General features: G+C 47.3%; 1 protein-coding gene across 3 annotated transcripts in view; it reads left to right on the plus strand.

Annotated features, from left to right (window-relative positions):
• The window catches only part of Tex2 (testis expressed 2), a 110,587-nt gene that overhangs the window by 66,502 nt on the left and 30,387 nt on the right, over positions 1-13,698 (plus strand). For all 3 annotated transcript variants that reach the window (XM_038325558.1, XM_038325560.1, XM_038325559.1), the window contains exons 5-6: positions 250-497; positions 11,689-11,835. In XM_038325558.1, coding sequence (XP_038181486.1) covers positions 250-497; positions 11,689-11,835 — 395 coding nt within the window. The remainder of the gene's footprint in view (positions 1-249; positions 498-11,688; positions 11,836-13,698) is intronic.

A 13,698-nucleotide genomic window follows, 5' to 3' on the forward strand; every position in this document is an offset into this window, starting at 1 on the left:
AAGGATCACTGGGAGCAAAGAAAAAGGTAGCCGCCTGGCCTACTGTGCTGCCCTTATTCCAAAGTTAGTTTGAAGAATAAAAACTATTCTAAAAATCATCTGTCGTTAAAGTACAAGGTGTTTTTCAGGGTAAAGATTTTTTTAAAAAATCTTTGGCATTTTAGCTGCTTTTCCATTTAACCCATGAGCGTTTAGTTTATTCCTGGCCATTTTTCCATCTGTATTAATAACTGTCACTTCTTACCCCAGGGCTTTTGCCCACCCACAGCAGACACAGCAGTCCCTCGGGACATCTGACCCATAGCCGAAGCAGCAGCAAAGGCAGTGTGGAGGAGATGATGTCCCAGCCAAAACAGAAGGAGCTGGTGGGCAGCGTACGGCAGAAGGTGCTTCTGGACTACAGTGTGTACATGGGCAGGTGTGTGCCCCAGGACGACCGAAGCCCCCACAGGAGCCCTGTGCAGAGTGCGGAGAGCAGTCCCACAGCTGGGAAGAAGGTAAAGCTACCAGGCCGGGTCCTTTCTGCTCTCCTCAAACTCAACTTTACATGCGAGGGTTTCATGCCAAGCCCTCCCTGTTCCAGGATCCAAGACGTGGTGATGAGCTAGACGTGGAAAGGCACGTATTCTCTCGGAGCTCAGGTTCAGGGAGATGGCACCAACAGTAAGTGGCAGGAAGAATTGAAGCTGGGTTACAGGCAATGGACTGTTTGTGTTATCTGGGTCTCTTTGGGGAGTGCCAGAAGGGGCCCCACTGTCTTGCAAAGGTTCCACAGCAGGAATGCATTTGGGATACTCAGCGGATAGCATTGAGGTCAGTGTGACTGGGCAGCAAGCAAAGACGAGAGAGAGGGGTAGCAGATGTCAAGGATGGGTTGGCCTCTTCAGGTCTGTTCTGAGGGACATAGGAGGTGCTGGGAGGGTTTGAACAGGGAATGCCATTGTGTTCTAAGCTTAATTGACTCCATGGAGAAAGGCTGCTGGAGGGAAGGAGTAGGTGGGAGGCTGTGAAGGGTGGACTGGGGTGCCAGCGGGTGGTTGGTTTTGCTGATGAACAGATGTAGGATGTGAGAGAAAAGGAAGCTGGAATGATGCCTGATGTTTGCACCTGAGCACAGGCTCTATGTAGGAAGGCCACAGTCACTAGTAACAGAGTCCGATGCCTTAACAACTGCAGGCCATCACCGCTTTTGAAGATTTATCATGAGAACAACTTCAGAGTGTAACAAGCTGGACAATGGTTTGACAGTCACTCAGGACATGATGGTTAATACACGCTGCCGTACACAGACTGGTCTGGGCACATCAGTAGATTACTCTAGTCCCAAGAAAATCCCACAAACTAGATCTCTCCTTATGTTGATGGAGAAACTGAGCTGAGAGAAGATAGGTTGCTTGGGAGTGTACTTAGCATAATTTCGCCTGTGACCCTGATGTCCTGTGACGGCTGTGACTGTCGTGTTGATGGATCGCTCCGAAGTCAGCCTGTGCTTGAGGCCTCCTGCCTCTGCTGTGCTTCACTGTTTGGAGGCATAGCCCTGCCTGCACACCCAGCCTCTTCTCATGGGTAGTCGGTCGTGCTTGACTCCCTGTCATGGCCAGACTTCTGTCTTTACTGAGGAACTTGTGGTGCCTTCCTCCTGGGCCTTTGGCTGCTCCTTGTTTTACTTCTGTTCTGTGTGGAGGTGACCACAGATCTGACCCATGTGAACTTGTCAACTCGAGACCATGTGCCTCTGCTGGCCTCAAGCTCACTGCCTCCACACGTGCTCTGAATTAGCAGCTCTGGTGGAAGACTTCCTCTAGGCTAGAGCAGGTGATGTCATCTCTTCTAGTAGTGCCCTATTTACCTGTGACTGCTCCCTCCTTCCCACATTCTCTTTATCCCAGGACATCAGTTGTTTTGATCTCATCAAACCCAAAAAGAACAGAACTGTGCACTCTATGACAAAGTTGATAAAATCTTTCTGAATGGTTTTCTCACATTGGAAATCAAAACAAAGCCAGGCAGTGGTGGCACACGCCTTTAATCCCAGCATTCTGGAGACAAAGGTAGGTAGATCATCTCTGTGAGTTCAAGGCCAGCCTGTTCTATAGAGCTAGTTCTAGGACAGCCAAGGGCTATACAATGAAACCCTCTCAAAAATAAATAAATAAATATAAATAAATAAATAAATAAATAAATAAAACAGGTGAGCACGGTGCCACACTATTGTATTCCTAATATTTGAGAGGCTGAGGCAGGAGGATTGCCATCTTGGGTAATACAGTGAGATCCTATCCTTTTTTGTTGTTTGTTTGTTTGTTTTGTTCTGTGTGTTGCCCTAGTTGTCATGGAACTTGCTCTGTCAACCAGGCTGGCCTCGAACTCACAGAGATCCAAGATTAAAGGTGTGTGCCACCACTGCCCATTCAAGATCCTATCTTAAAAAACAAAACAAAATAAAAAAACAACATAGTGAGCCAACTGGAGATGGCTCAGTGGATACAACAGTTGCTGTACGACCCCGATGACCTGAGCCCATTTCCAAAGCTCCAGCTCACGAGCGGACTCCTGCCCCCTTGTTAGTTTAGTCCTAACTGCCGTGCCCCAGGAAACCAGGAGCTGGACCTGCAGAGGAATGTGGGGGGAGCACTGTCTTCAGCAGGTATCTGAGAAAAGTAGTGAGCTGTACTGCAGGACTCCCCAGATCTGCTTGGCCTTCTTGAAGCATGTAGGGGCTCTGTCATGGCTCTTGCAGGGTCTGGTGTGGGTGTCAGGTGTTAGTCAAGTCATCCGTCATTGTGAAACAGCCCCTGAGATTGCCAAATTCCATCTTAATGGTTACACTGGTGTTAAATTCCTACCAGGAAGGTTTGGCAGTGCCCATTTCTCTGGCCTCACCAAAGATGGATCATTTGGGTATTGTCAATGTTGTTCTTCCTGCCGAAGATAGGACATTTCCTAAAGTCCATATTCCTCCAACATCTTAAGTCTGAAAGGAGGGCCTTAAAGGGGTCAGAGACACAAAGAACCTTTGACATTTCCTCAAGTGACTCCATTATTTTTTCAGACTTGGCCACTACCCAGATGTTCACCTAGGTTCACATGTCCCCTCTTTCATAGAAGGGAACTTGAAACACTTTGTTCTATTTACCTCCACTTCCTGCTATCTTGCCGTCCTGCTCCCTCTTATAGACCATGATCAAAACATTTCTGTCCCTGAGGGTAGGGCTCCAGAGTGTCATGAGCACAGCCACACATTCGTCTCCCTTTAAGTTGTGTTGCCTCATGCTTATGACTTAGTTTGCTGATAAGGGGGTGATAGACCAGTGTTAGGTCTCCAGAGCTTAGGAGATGAACCTTAGGTAACAATACCCAAAAATCTAATTAGTAACCACCGTAGAATTTTATCATCAGGACTTTCAGCTCACAAATAATGACATGGAGACTTATTATTAATTATGAGTGCTTGGCCTTAGCTTAGACTGGTTCCTAACTAGTTCTTATAATTTAAATTTACCCATATTTTAAAATCTACGTTCTGGCATGTGGTTCGTTACCTCGTCTCTCCTTACTGCTCATGCTGCTTCCTCCATCTTTGGCTGGCGACTCACTGGCGTCTCTACCTTTCTTCCTCTCTGAGTCCTCTCTGTTCCCAGAAGACCTGCCTAATCTCTGCCTCCCTAATTAATGGCCATTCAGCTCTTTATTAAACCAATCACAGTGACACATCTTCACACAGTGTAAAGAAATATTTCACAACAGACCACAGGCTAGCCTTATATCTGAAAAGTTCTTAACATTATTGGCAGTTAACTCTTACCCAAAATAAAAACAAGATCAGAAAATTTGGTATAGAAACAACCAGAAAGCTATTAAAGTGCGTTTGAGTTATAAAACATCACTGGTTTCTAGATGTTTAATGTCTGGTTTTAGGTGACATAAGTCAAAATTCAAAAAAAAATTCTTTTCAAATGTCTCCAGGTAAGATAATATTACTTCTGGTTTATGGGTGTGTCAGGAAGTGGGGTGGGGGTGATACCCTGCAGGTTGGCTGCACACATGCCCCAGATTTGATGCCAGGTAGTTACAGGTTCTGTGCCTTGGAAGTGGCTGCCAGGAGAGAAGACTGCCCAGGCAGCAGTGTGCCCGTCCCCCAGGAGTGAGGCTGCAGTGCTGAGAGCGTGCAGCTCTCATGGGAGGGCTGGAGAAATGTCAGAGACACTGCAGGTGCTCCAGGGTGAGAATGCCGTTGTCACTGTCACTTGGGTTTGTGAGTTCTGTATTTGTTGTTGTTTTGTTCTTATTTTTTGAGAGAGGATTTCTCTGTGTAGCAGTCCTGGCTGTCCTGGAACTCACCCTGTAGACCAGGCTGGCCTTGAACTCACAGAGATCTGCCTGCCTTTGCCTCCCAAGTACTAGGTTATAGATGGGTACCAACTGTGTTTCAGGGGGTAAGAATTATGTGGACAAGAATCAGCTAGAGGCCAGGGGCCCTGAACCTGGCAGAGATTTCCAAGACTGCCCTTTTCCTCTCAAAGTGGGTTTTTGAAACATGTAAAACTAGAAACAGGAAAATGCCTATTATAAATTAAAGATGATAGCACACACCTTTTAATTCCAGCACTCGAGAGACAGAGACAGGTGAATCTCCGAGTTCAAGGCTAGCATGGTCTACAAGAACTAGTTCCAGGACAGGCTTCAAAACTACAGAAAAACCATGTCTCAAAAAACAAAACAAAAAAACAAACAAAAAGATGTAAAGCAATTATGTCCAGTTTAAAAATAAAAATTTAAAGGAGACAAAAATGCCAAGAAAAGTCTCAAGGAAAAAAGTAGATTTTTAAGCATTTTTACATGTATTTCATATGTATGTGTACACATGTTAAATGTACAAATGTGCGTGTCTTGTGCCCATGCTATGGAAGTAGGAGGATGACTTTTGGGAGTCAGTTCTGTTTGTACCATGTGGGTCCCAGGGATTAAACTCCGGCACGCCTTTGATCCCAGTACTCGGGAAGCAGAGGCAGATGAATCTCTGAATTCAAGGCTAGCCTGGTCTATGTAGTGAGTTCCAGGACAGCCAAGGTTACATAGTGAGATCTGGCCACCTAAATAAATAAGTAAGTAAGTAAGTAAGTAAGTAAATAAATAAATAAATAAGCAAACAAAACAAAGCAAAAACTCAGGTTATCAGACTTGGTGGCAAGCAACTTTTACCTGCTGAGCTATCTTATTGGCCCAAGAATGATGTGGGAACAATGAAATGGCCTCAGACGAAAGAGTGAATTTGACCTCCTGCCTCACACTCCTGCAGATTTGCCTCACAGTGGTCATGACCTGAAGGTGAATAATAAACTCTGCAACACATAGCAGAAGTAAATCTTTGAGTTAGACGACACCTCCTTAGCAGGGCGTGAGGGTGCACACGGGGACTGAGAGAACATGGGTTCAAGCCTGCTTCAAAGAACTTAACGAAGCAAAAAGAGAAAAATGAAGGTCTTACATAAGTAGACAAGCAAAGGAAAGTAAATTAGGCTGTAAGAAATCGGCCCAGGACCCCCCAGACCAAGCACAAAGGAGAGGGACAGAGGGCAGGGAATAGGAGACAGACAGGAGATAAGGCTGAGGGAGTCGGGGAAGGGGTATTTGTCCAGCAGTGGGGAGGAGGACCAAGGACTGCCTCTGGGACGAGAGGGGACAGATGTGGCCCATAGGCAAGTGGCAGTTTATAAAGGTACAAGGGGAACCCCTTGTTAGGATGAGGTGTTTAATTTTAATTAGGCATGCTAATTAGGTGAGCCAAAGGGGGCTTTTGATTGCTGGATTTCAATACTTTGATAGCTGGACCTTGGTGGTCAGCCTCAGGAGGAGAAAGTGGCCAAATAAGGGAATGGACCTTGGCGGCTAGCTTTAGGAATCTAATGGCTGTTAGCAAGGCAGAGGGAATGGGGGAGAAAGGCAAGGCCTGCCAGAGCCATATTTGCCATGCTCTAGCTGGCTAAAGGCCCTTCGTGGGCTCCATCCAAATCAAGCCTTTGGTACCATCAAGAATGTTGAAAGAGGGTTAGCTAGGTGCTCTGTGGGTACAAGTGCCTGCTACCAAGCCTGATGATCTGAGTTTAATCCCAGAACCCACATGGTAGAGAGACCCAGTCCAACACACTAAACAAAAATAAAACAAAATGTAATTAAAGCAGGTTGGGTTTTTTTTGTTTTTGTTTTTGTTTTTTTGTTTTTGTTTTTCGAGACAGGTTTCTCTGTAGCTTTGGAGCCTGTCCTGGAACTAGCTCTTATAGACCTGGCTGGCCTCGAACTCACAGAGATCCGCCTGCCTCTGCCTCCCGAGTGCTGGGATTAAAGGCGTGCACCATCACCACCCGGTTAAAAGCAGTTTTTCAAGTTTAAAAAAACAAAAAAACCGGGGCTAGAGAAATGGCTCAGTGATTAATAGCACATACTGCTCTCCCAGAGGACCTGGACTTGCTTCCCAGCACCCACATCAGGTGGTTGACAACAGTCTGTAATTCCAGCTCCAGGGAATCTGATGTTCCTTTGGCCTCAGTTGGTAACTCATGCGTGCTCAGTGTGCCCCCCATAGACACACACATACACAACCCATTAAGAAATAAGTCTTTATAAACGAATAAGGTAGAGAAGAGGCCAAGATTCCCATTATTGACCTCTGGGCTCTACATACACGCATGCATGTATGTATGCACCACATACATGTGTAAAGAGGATTAGAATGAAAGCTTGGATGGTAAGTGCTTGCTTGCTATCATGAGGACATAAATTTGACTCCCAGAACCCACATAAAAAAGCCAGATGTGGTGGTATGTGCTTGTAATCCCAGCCCCGAGGAGACAAAGACGGGTGGATTCTCAGCTCACTGACCAGCCAGTCTGGCCTACCCAGTGTGTCTCAGGCCCCAAGGAGAGACCCTGTCTCAAAAAATAAAGTGGGAAGCCTAAGGGACAGCATCCAGAGAACGCCTCTGGCCTTCATAAACATGTGTTTGTATACACATGAACATGAACACACAAAACAAATGAATCAGGTGGCTGGAGAGATGGCTCTAGAGTTAAAAACAATGGCTCCTCTTCCAGAGGACCCTGATTCAAGTCACAGCATCCACATGGCAGCTCAGAGCTGTCTGTAACTCCAATTCCAGAGGATCTTAAGCCTCTTCTGTCCTCTACAGGTACCAGACACGAATATGGTACACAGACATGCATGTAGGCAAAACATTCAAATACATAAAATTAATTTTTAAAATAGGCCAAGGATCTGGATAGAAATTTTTTAAAAAAGCATATGGGGTCTGGGGAGATGGCTCAGCAGTTCAGAGTGCATACTGCTCTTGCAGAGGACCCAAATTCAATCCCTGACTGTAACTGCTTGTAACTCCAGCTCCAGGGGAATCTAATGCCTTTGGCCTTCCAGGGCTCTGGCCTATTTGGGCACCTGCGTATCCATACCTAAACACACAAATTTTTAAAAATAATGAAAATCTTGTTTCAGGACAGCCAAGACTGTTACACAAAGAGACCCTGTCTCTAGGGAGGGGCTGTCCTTAAAGTGAAAGTGTGGTATTGTTTTTTTTTGGTTTTCTTTTTTGTTTGTTTTTGTTTTTGTTTTTGGAGACAGGGTTTCTCTGTGGCTTTGGAGCCTGTCCTGGAACTAGCTCTTGTAGACCAGGCTGGTCTCGAACTCACAGAGATCCGCCTGCCTCTGCCTCCCGAGTGCTGGGATTAAGGGCGTGCGCCACCACCGCCCGGCGAAAGTGTGGTATTGATACATCGGTCAGGCCTGGTGTCACAGCCCTGTAATTTCTAGCACTTAGAAGATGGAGGCGAGAGAATCAGAAGTCAAGGTCCAGCCTCAGCTACAGGATGAGTTCAAGGCCAGCCTGGGCTACACAAGACTTTGTCTTATCAAACATTTTTGGGAGGTAGGTAGACGGGAGCCAGACTGCATGGTTTCACTGTGTGGCCCAGACTGGCCTGGGACTTACAATATAGATCAGGCTAGTCTTTGACTCTCAGAGATGTGCCTGCCTCTGCCTCCAAGGCTGAGATTAAAGGAGCATGCTTACTACTTAGCTTTTTAAATTACTGATCCGCTGGAAAAAGACTAAAACTGGGCTCAGTAATGCGTGTCTGTCATCTTAGTCCTCAGGAGGCTGAAGTAGGGGATTGCCAGTGTGAAGTCATCCTGGGCCTTTAAGGTGAATAAGGGCAGTGGCGGGGTTGGGGTGTGTGATTAAATACAGCATAGTGAAAATGCTTCTGTTCTGTCTGGGAAGAGAGATCATGTGTGGTTTATAATGAATATGCATTGTTTTAAAATCAGGAGAAACAAGTACATAAGCATGAAGAAAGTGTCCTGCTGTGTCTGGGCCAGGCTGCCACATGTCACATGTGCCACATTGAGACAGCAGCCCTGCATGACCAAACTCAGGGGCAGAGGCTTGCTTTCTCTCTGAGCAGAAAGGTACCCCTAGCCTCCCTTAAAATGGAGTACATCTGTGCTACACTGAGCATAGAAGTTCATTTTAAATACAGTACTCCATAAGAGCTTGGTGTCCTTGCTTCATCTTCGGAATGTCGGCCTCTCCAAACATTATCTTTGGAAGCCATGCTTGGGAGAGTACCCTTCCTAACCATGTGGAGGGAGGAGGCAGGCAGCACAATGGGCATTCTCCTCACGTTTCTCCCTGCAGCCACAGCAGTATTAGGAAGTGTATGCACATTTATTCTTTCAGCTTTCAGGTCTTATGACAGTCGCTGGCAATGCGCTCTCAGGCTGTGGAGTCCAGGTTGTACCGGTGAAGCCCCTTGTTGTCAGTGCCCTGCAGCTCCTGCGGGGCTCCTGCGGGGCTGCCTTAGCCACAGGGGCTGAGGAAGGAGAGACAACCTGCTTGCCAATTCCCTTCAGACGTTTGTCACATCATATGCCACTGGCTTGGACGTCATTGTGAAATAGTCTTTGTTTTTTTGCTGCTTTTTTGGTGGAATTTGTTTCCTGTGAAAAGGAGCATTATAAAGAATGGCTGAAAGAGGGCACGTGCTCCCTCCTGAGAATGGACAAGGTAACCTCCTCTTCTATGTAGCCCACAAGACTAAAAATGATGTGGGTCTGACGTGGGTAGTAGTTTGACTCTGCCTGAGTAGCCTGGGGGCCATTTTCCACAGACATGTGATGTTTCTTCAAGAGCTTGCACAGATAATCTGATAGGGTAAACCTTAGACATGTTGCACCTGTTACTCTTGGCCTGAAGATGATAGCTCAAGGTAGGTGTGTGTGTGTGTGTGTGTGTGTGTGTGTGTGTGTAGTGAGCACACACATGCACGCACACTTGTGATATAGTTAAGAAGTTTTCAGGGGCTGGAGAGATGGCTCAGTGGTTAAGAGCATTGCCTGCTCTTCCAAAGGTCCTGAGTTCAATTCCCAGCAACCACATGGTGGCTCACAACCATCTGTAATGAGGTCTGGTGCCCTCTTCTGGCCTGCAGGCATACACACAGACACAGAATATTGTATACATAATAAATAAGTAAATATTTAAAAAAAGTTTCTGGTACCACCAGACGGTGGTGGTACATGTCTTTAATCCCAGCATTTAGGAGGCAGAGGCAGGCAGATCTCTGTGAGTTTGAGGCCAGCCTGGTCTATAGAGCGAGTTCCAGGGCAACCCAGAGAAACCCTGTCTCAAAAAACAAAAAAAATAGAAGTTGCCTATTCCAGCTTCTATCCTTCCATCCAGATCTTGGTGGTGGAAAATGTCTTGGTTAATATCTAAGGTCATATAGGCGCTAGGGAACTACACATAGAATTCTCTAGAGTGAGGTAGAGTCATCTCTAAAATGTAAGGGTCAATGTATCTTTCATTTTTTTCAAGACAGGCTTTTTCTGTGTAGCAGGCTGTTCTAGAACTCGCTCTGCCTCCTCTATCCACCTGCCTCTGTCTCCTGAGTGCTGGGATTTAAAGGCGTGCGCCACTACCACCCAGCTAACATGTATCAATTTTGAACAAGGGTGTTTTTAAACATTTTTATTAGTGCCCGTGGAGGTCAGAAGAGGGTGTCAGATGGTGTTGAAGGTTGTTGTGAGCCTCCAGTGGGTGTGGAGGCCTAGAGTGTGTCCTCTGGAGAGCAGCAAGTTCTCTTAGCCGAGCTGTCCTCCAGCCCGCTTGTTTTTAATGAGTCACTGACATCCATAAGGAAGCCCTTGAACACCGAGATTTGAGGCGTTTAGAACATGTCCTAGACGCTGATGTGTTACTGGGAAATGGAAGTGAGCTCCCCACTCCCACGTTCCCAAAGAGAAGTGGCACAGCTGGGATATGGCATGGGGGCAGAGCAGTCTGTGTGGCTCATGTGGGTCAGACCCTAAGTCCTGGCTTCAGAATTGTCACATGACAAAGACCGTGGGGGTTCTCCCAACCAGTCAGACCTGCGAGGTCAGATCCTTGGCACCTAATGACCTGTGTGCCATGCCACTGGCCTAGGCACATAGCCAGGTGGGACAGTCATTGCACAGAACAGGTCATGGTGGCACATGCACATAGGCACAAAGCGTGAAAGAGAAGAGCATAGCATGTGGAGCCCAGTGTGTTTATATAAACCACAAAGGGAAAATGCGAGCAGTCCTCAGGCTTCTGCACTTGGAGGTCTTTTGATCTTTCCTTTCAAGTGTTTGCTTTTCTGTCTCATTAGCGGGACATTGACCCCTCCCTCCTCATGACAGAGTCAGGCTGCAGTCGTGGACTAGGGACCTCCCAGTCCTCAAATGGAAGCAGGGTTCCTGTCTTTCTTGGGTATTGTGATGCTCGAGTGTGGTGATCTAAGGTGCCTGCTATTGGCCTGTGTGTGACCATGGTTAAAGTGCTGAGCCCACCAGCACGTGCTCGCCAGCAAACCTCAGGGTCCCCTCATAGCTGCCACTGCTTGCCTTCCTCCTCCACCCCCACCACTGACCCACCCTAGGCCGGATTCCATAGTCTAGCGACTAGCCCGGAAAATTACCCACTGGTCACAGCAGATGTTTCTGACAGATTGTGTGTGGGTAGGGGGTGGACATGAGGGTGTTTGCTGGGCTGGGGTGAACATCTGTCCTGAGAGCCGTGCTCTCATCCATCCCTGTGGTCCTTACTCTCTTTGTCACATGCTGAGAGATTTCAGGGTCACCGGACTCTCTTCTAAGTTTCTATCTCAGAGGTACAGTCATGTGAATGTCAGCATTTTTAAGCACCGTAAGAATGTCTTGACCTTGCCCGGATCTGGCTGAGCTTGCGTCCTGGCCATTGGGAAACTCATTTCCTCCCGGTCAAGGATGGGCTTGACAATTAGTTGCATGCCCCAGCCTAGCTGAGAGAAGTATAGGCAGGCTTTGATTGATAGCTCGTTACATCAGGTTAGTGGGGAGGGGAAGCACAGGCAGGACAAACTGTCTAAGCTATGGAGTGTTAGCTCGATCATAGGAGGCTGGAGAAGCAGAAAGTAGACAAAGAAGGTTGCAGCTGCGACAGCCAATTTTGTTTCTCCTTTTCTCAGCACGGTGTGGGACTTGTGATTTATAGGGAAGATGCACAGGTCACGTGTTCCATTTCTACAGGAGGGGCCTTCAGAGGCTTTATGAAAATAAGCACCTGTCTGGGTTTCCAGTTGTCTGACAGCTAATTTTGGTCTTTTCTTTTGCCAGTTGCCAGAAGCCCCACCCTCTGAGGAGGAAGAACAAGAAGCCTGGGTGAATGCCTTGCTTGGAAGAATATTTTGGGACTTCTTAGGCGAGAAATACTGGTCTGATCTAGTGTCGAAGAAAATCCAGATGAAACTTAGCAAAATTAAGGTATCGCTTTTCATACGAGAGGCCTCTGATTCCCCACTTTGTTTCTGGTTGTTCTGCCCCCTTAGATCCTACATGCAAACACACCTTGGTTTAAGCATACCACATGAGCACAGCACATTTGACCTGGATCACAAACTGACCTTGATCTGTGACTAAGTATCTGGGGGCTGAGTCAGCTCTCCTGATTGCTTTTTCTAGGGTTGCTATATCATTATCCTCCCTAGGTGGTCCTCCGGAGCTTGTTTAGGAAAATAGGAACTCCTGTAGCAGATCTGAGTTAGAGACAACTTAAACTGTCCACCTAGTTTTGCAGTGGGCCAAGCCACATGGAAATTCTGAACTCCATAGGACTCTTTCTCACTGCCCTCCTTCCCTCAGTTAGGACAGTGAGTGCTCACTCTAAATGAGTTTGCCACTGACTGTTGCTTCTGGCCAGATGTCTCTTTGTACTGGACTCTCTCTTTGCTGAAGGAACACTCCTAGTGTGGGCCAGGTCTTCTTGGAAGTGAGTTTAAGCTACTGAAGGATTCCTCATGACTGTCATTAAAGGACATGTTTGCCAACCAGAGACTGGGGAGGTCCCAGAAAGCAAGTCTTTGGCCTGCTGAAGGCCCAAGAGAGAGCACTTTGGTCCCTGAGTCTTCACTGAGAGTCCCATGATCAGGAGCCTACGTCAGCGGCTCTGCAGCATTTTGGGCCATAAATTCCTTTGAGAAGCAGAAACCTGTGGATCATCATAGAAGAGCATACACTGATGTGATGATCACTAACGTGATCAGGGAGTTCAAGACCTCCCAGTCAAGAAAACTTCTGAATAAGATAAACTTAGATTTAAAGAAAGATGTGGACACAAAGCAGCTTCAGTTTGGTTTTGATTCTTCCTCTGGACAAGGAACAGAATTTTTTTTTTTTTTTTTTTGGCTTGGTTGTTTTCTGCAGACCAGTCTCTGCCCTTCCCAGCTTTCCAGTAAAGAAAAAGGCTGGTTGAATGGTGATGATGCACGACGCCTTTAATCCTAGCAGAGGCAGGTGGATCTCTGTGAGTTTAAGGCCACCCTAGTCTACAAGAGCTAGTTCCAGGATAGCTAGGGCTGTTACACAGAGAAACCCTGTCTCAGAGAGAAGAGGGGGGGGGGGGGGGGGAGAAAGGGAGAGAGGGGGGGGGAGAGGGAGAGAGAACGGAGAGAGTGAGAGAGGAGAGAGAGAGGGGAGAGAGGAGAGAGAGGAGAGAAGAGGCTGGCTTCTGACCCGAAGAGATTTTAGAGCAGGGCTTTGGAAGGGCCTTCAACAAGTGTCATCCCACTGGCATCTTCAAGGTGGGTTGACCTGACCCCTGCCAGCTGTATGGGAAACAGCAATCATCAGGGTCCCTTTTTGTTGGAGGAAGATGTCAACAGCCACCTAAAGTACACTTGACTCTTTGTTACCTTGAAAACAATAGAAGCTGGAGTCTCAGGTCAAGTCACATAGAGGAGCAGTCCTGCCCCTTTCTTGAAGACTGGAGGGCTGTGCTTCCCTGGAGCAGGAAGAGGACAGGGCATGCCTGAGTTCCAGATGGGTGCTCACCAGTTCCAGAAGCACGCAGCAGCCTTCTCCCAGCCAGGAGTGGGAGGACATGGTGCCTCTTCCCCAGGGGAGTAATGAAGGCTCCCTCATTCCAGAGAAAGTTTAGGGACGTCTTCTGCTTCCATTGGCCACGTAAGCCCCCGTGGTTCACCAGTTTAATCTCCTGCTTTCTCTGGGCAGAAGGACTGAAGCATTAAGATGGGAGCAAGAACCACAGGTCAGGCTTGGAAGGGCTTCTCTTACCGTCCATCCCCTCATCCCCACCCTCTTCTGATCTGCTGCTCTGTGGTGTGCCCT

This window comes from Arvicola amphibius, chromosome 4 (assembly GCF_903992535.2).
Source record: "Arvicola amphibius chromosome 4, mArvAmp1.2, whole genome shotgun sequence".
Classification (NCBI taxonomy): Eukaryota; Metazoa; Chordata; class Mammalia; order Rodentia; family Cricetidae; genus Arvicola; species Arvicola amphibius.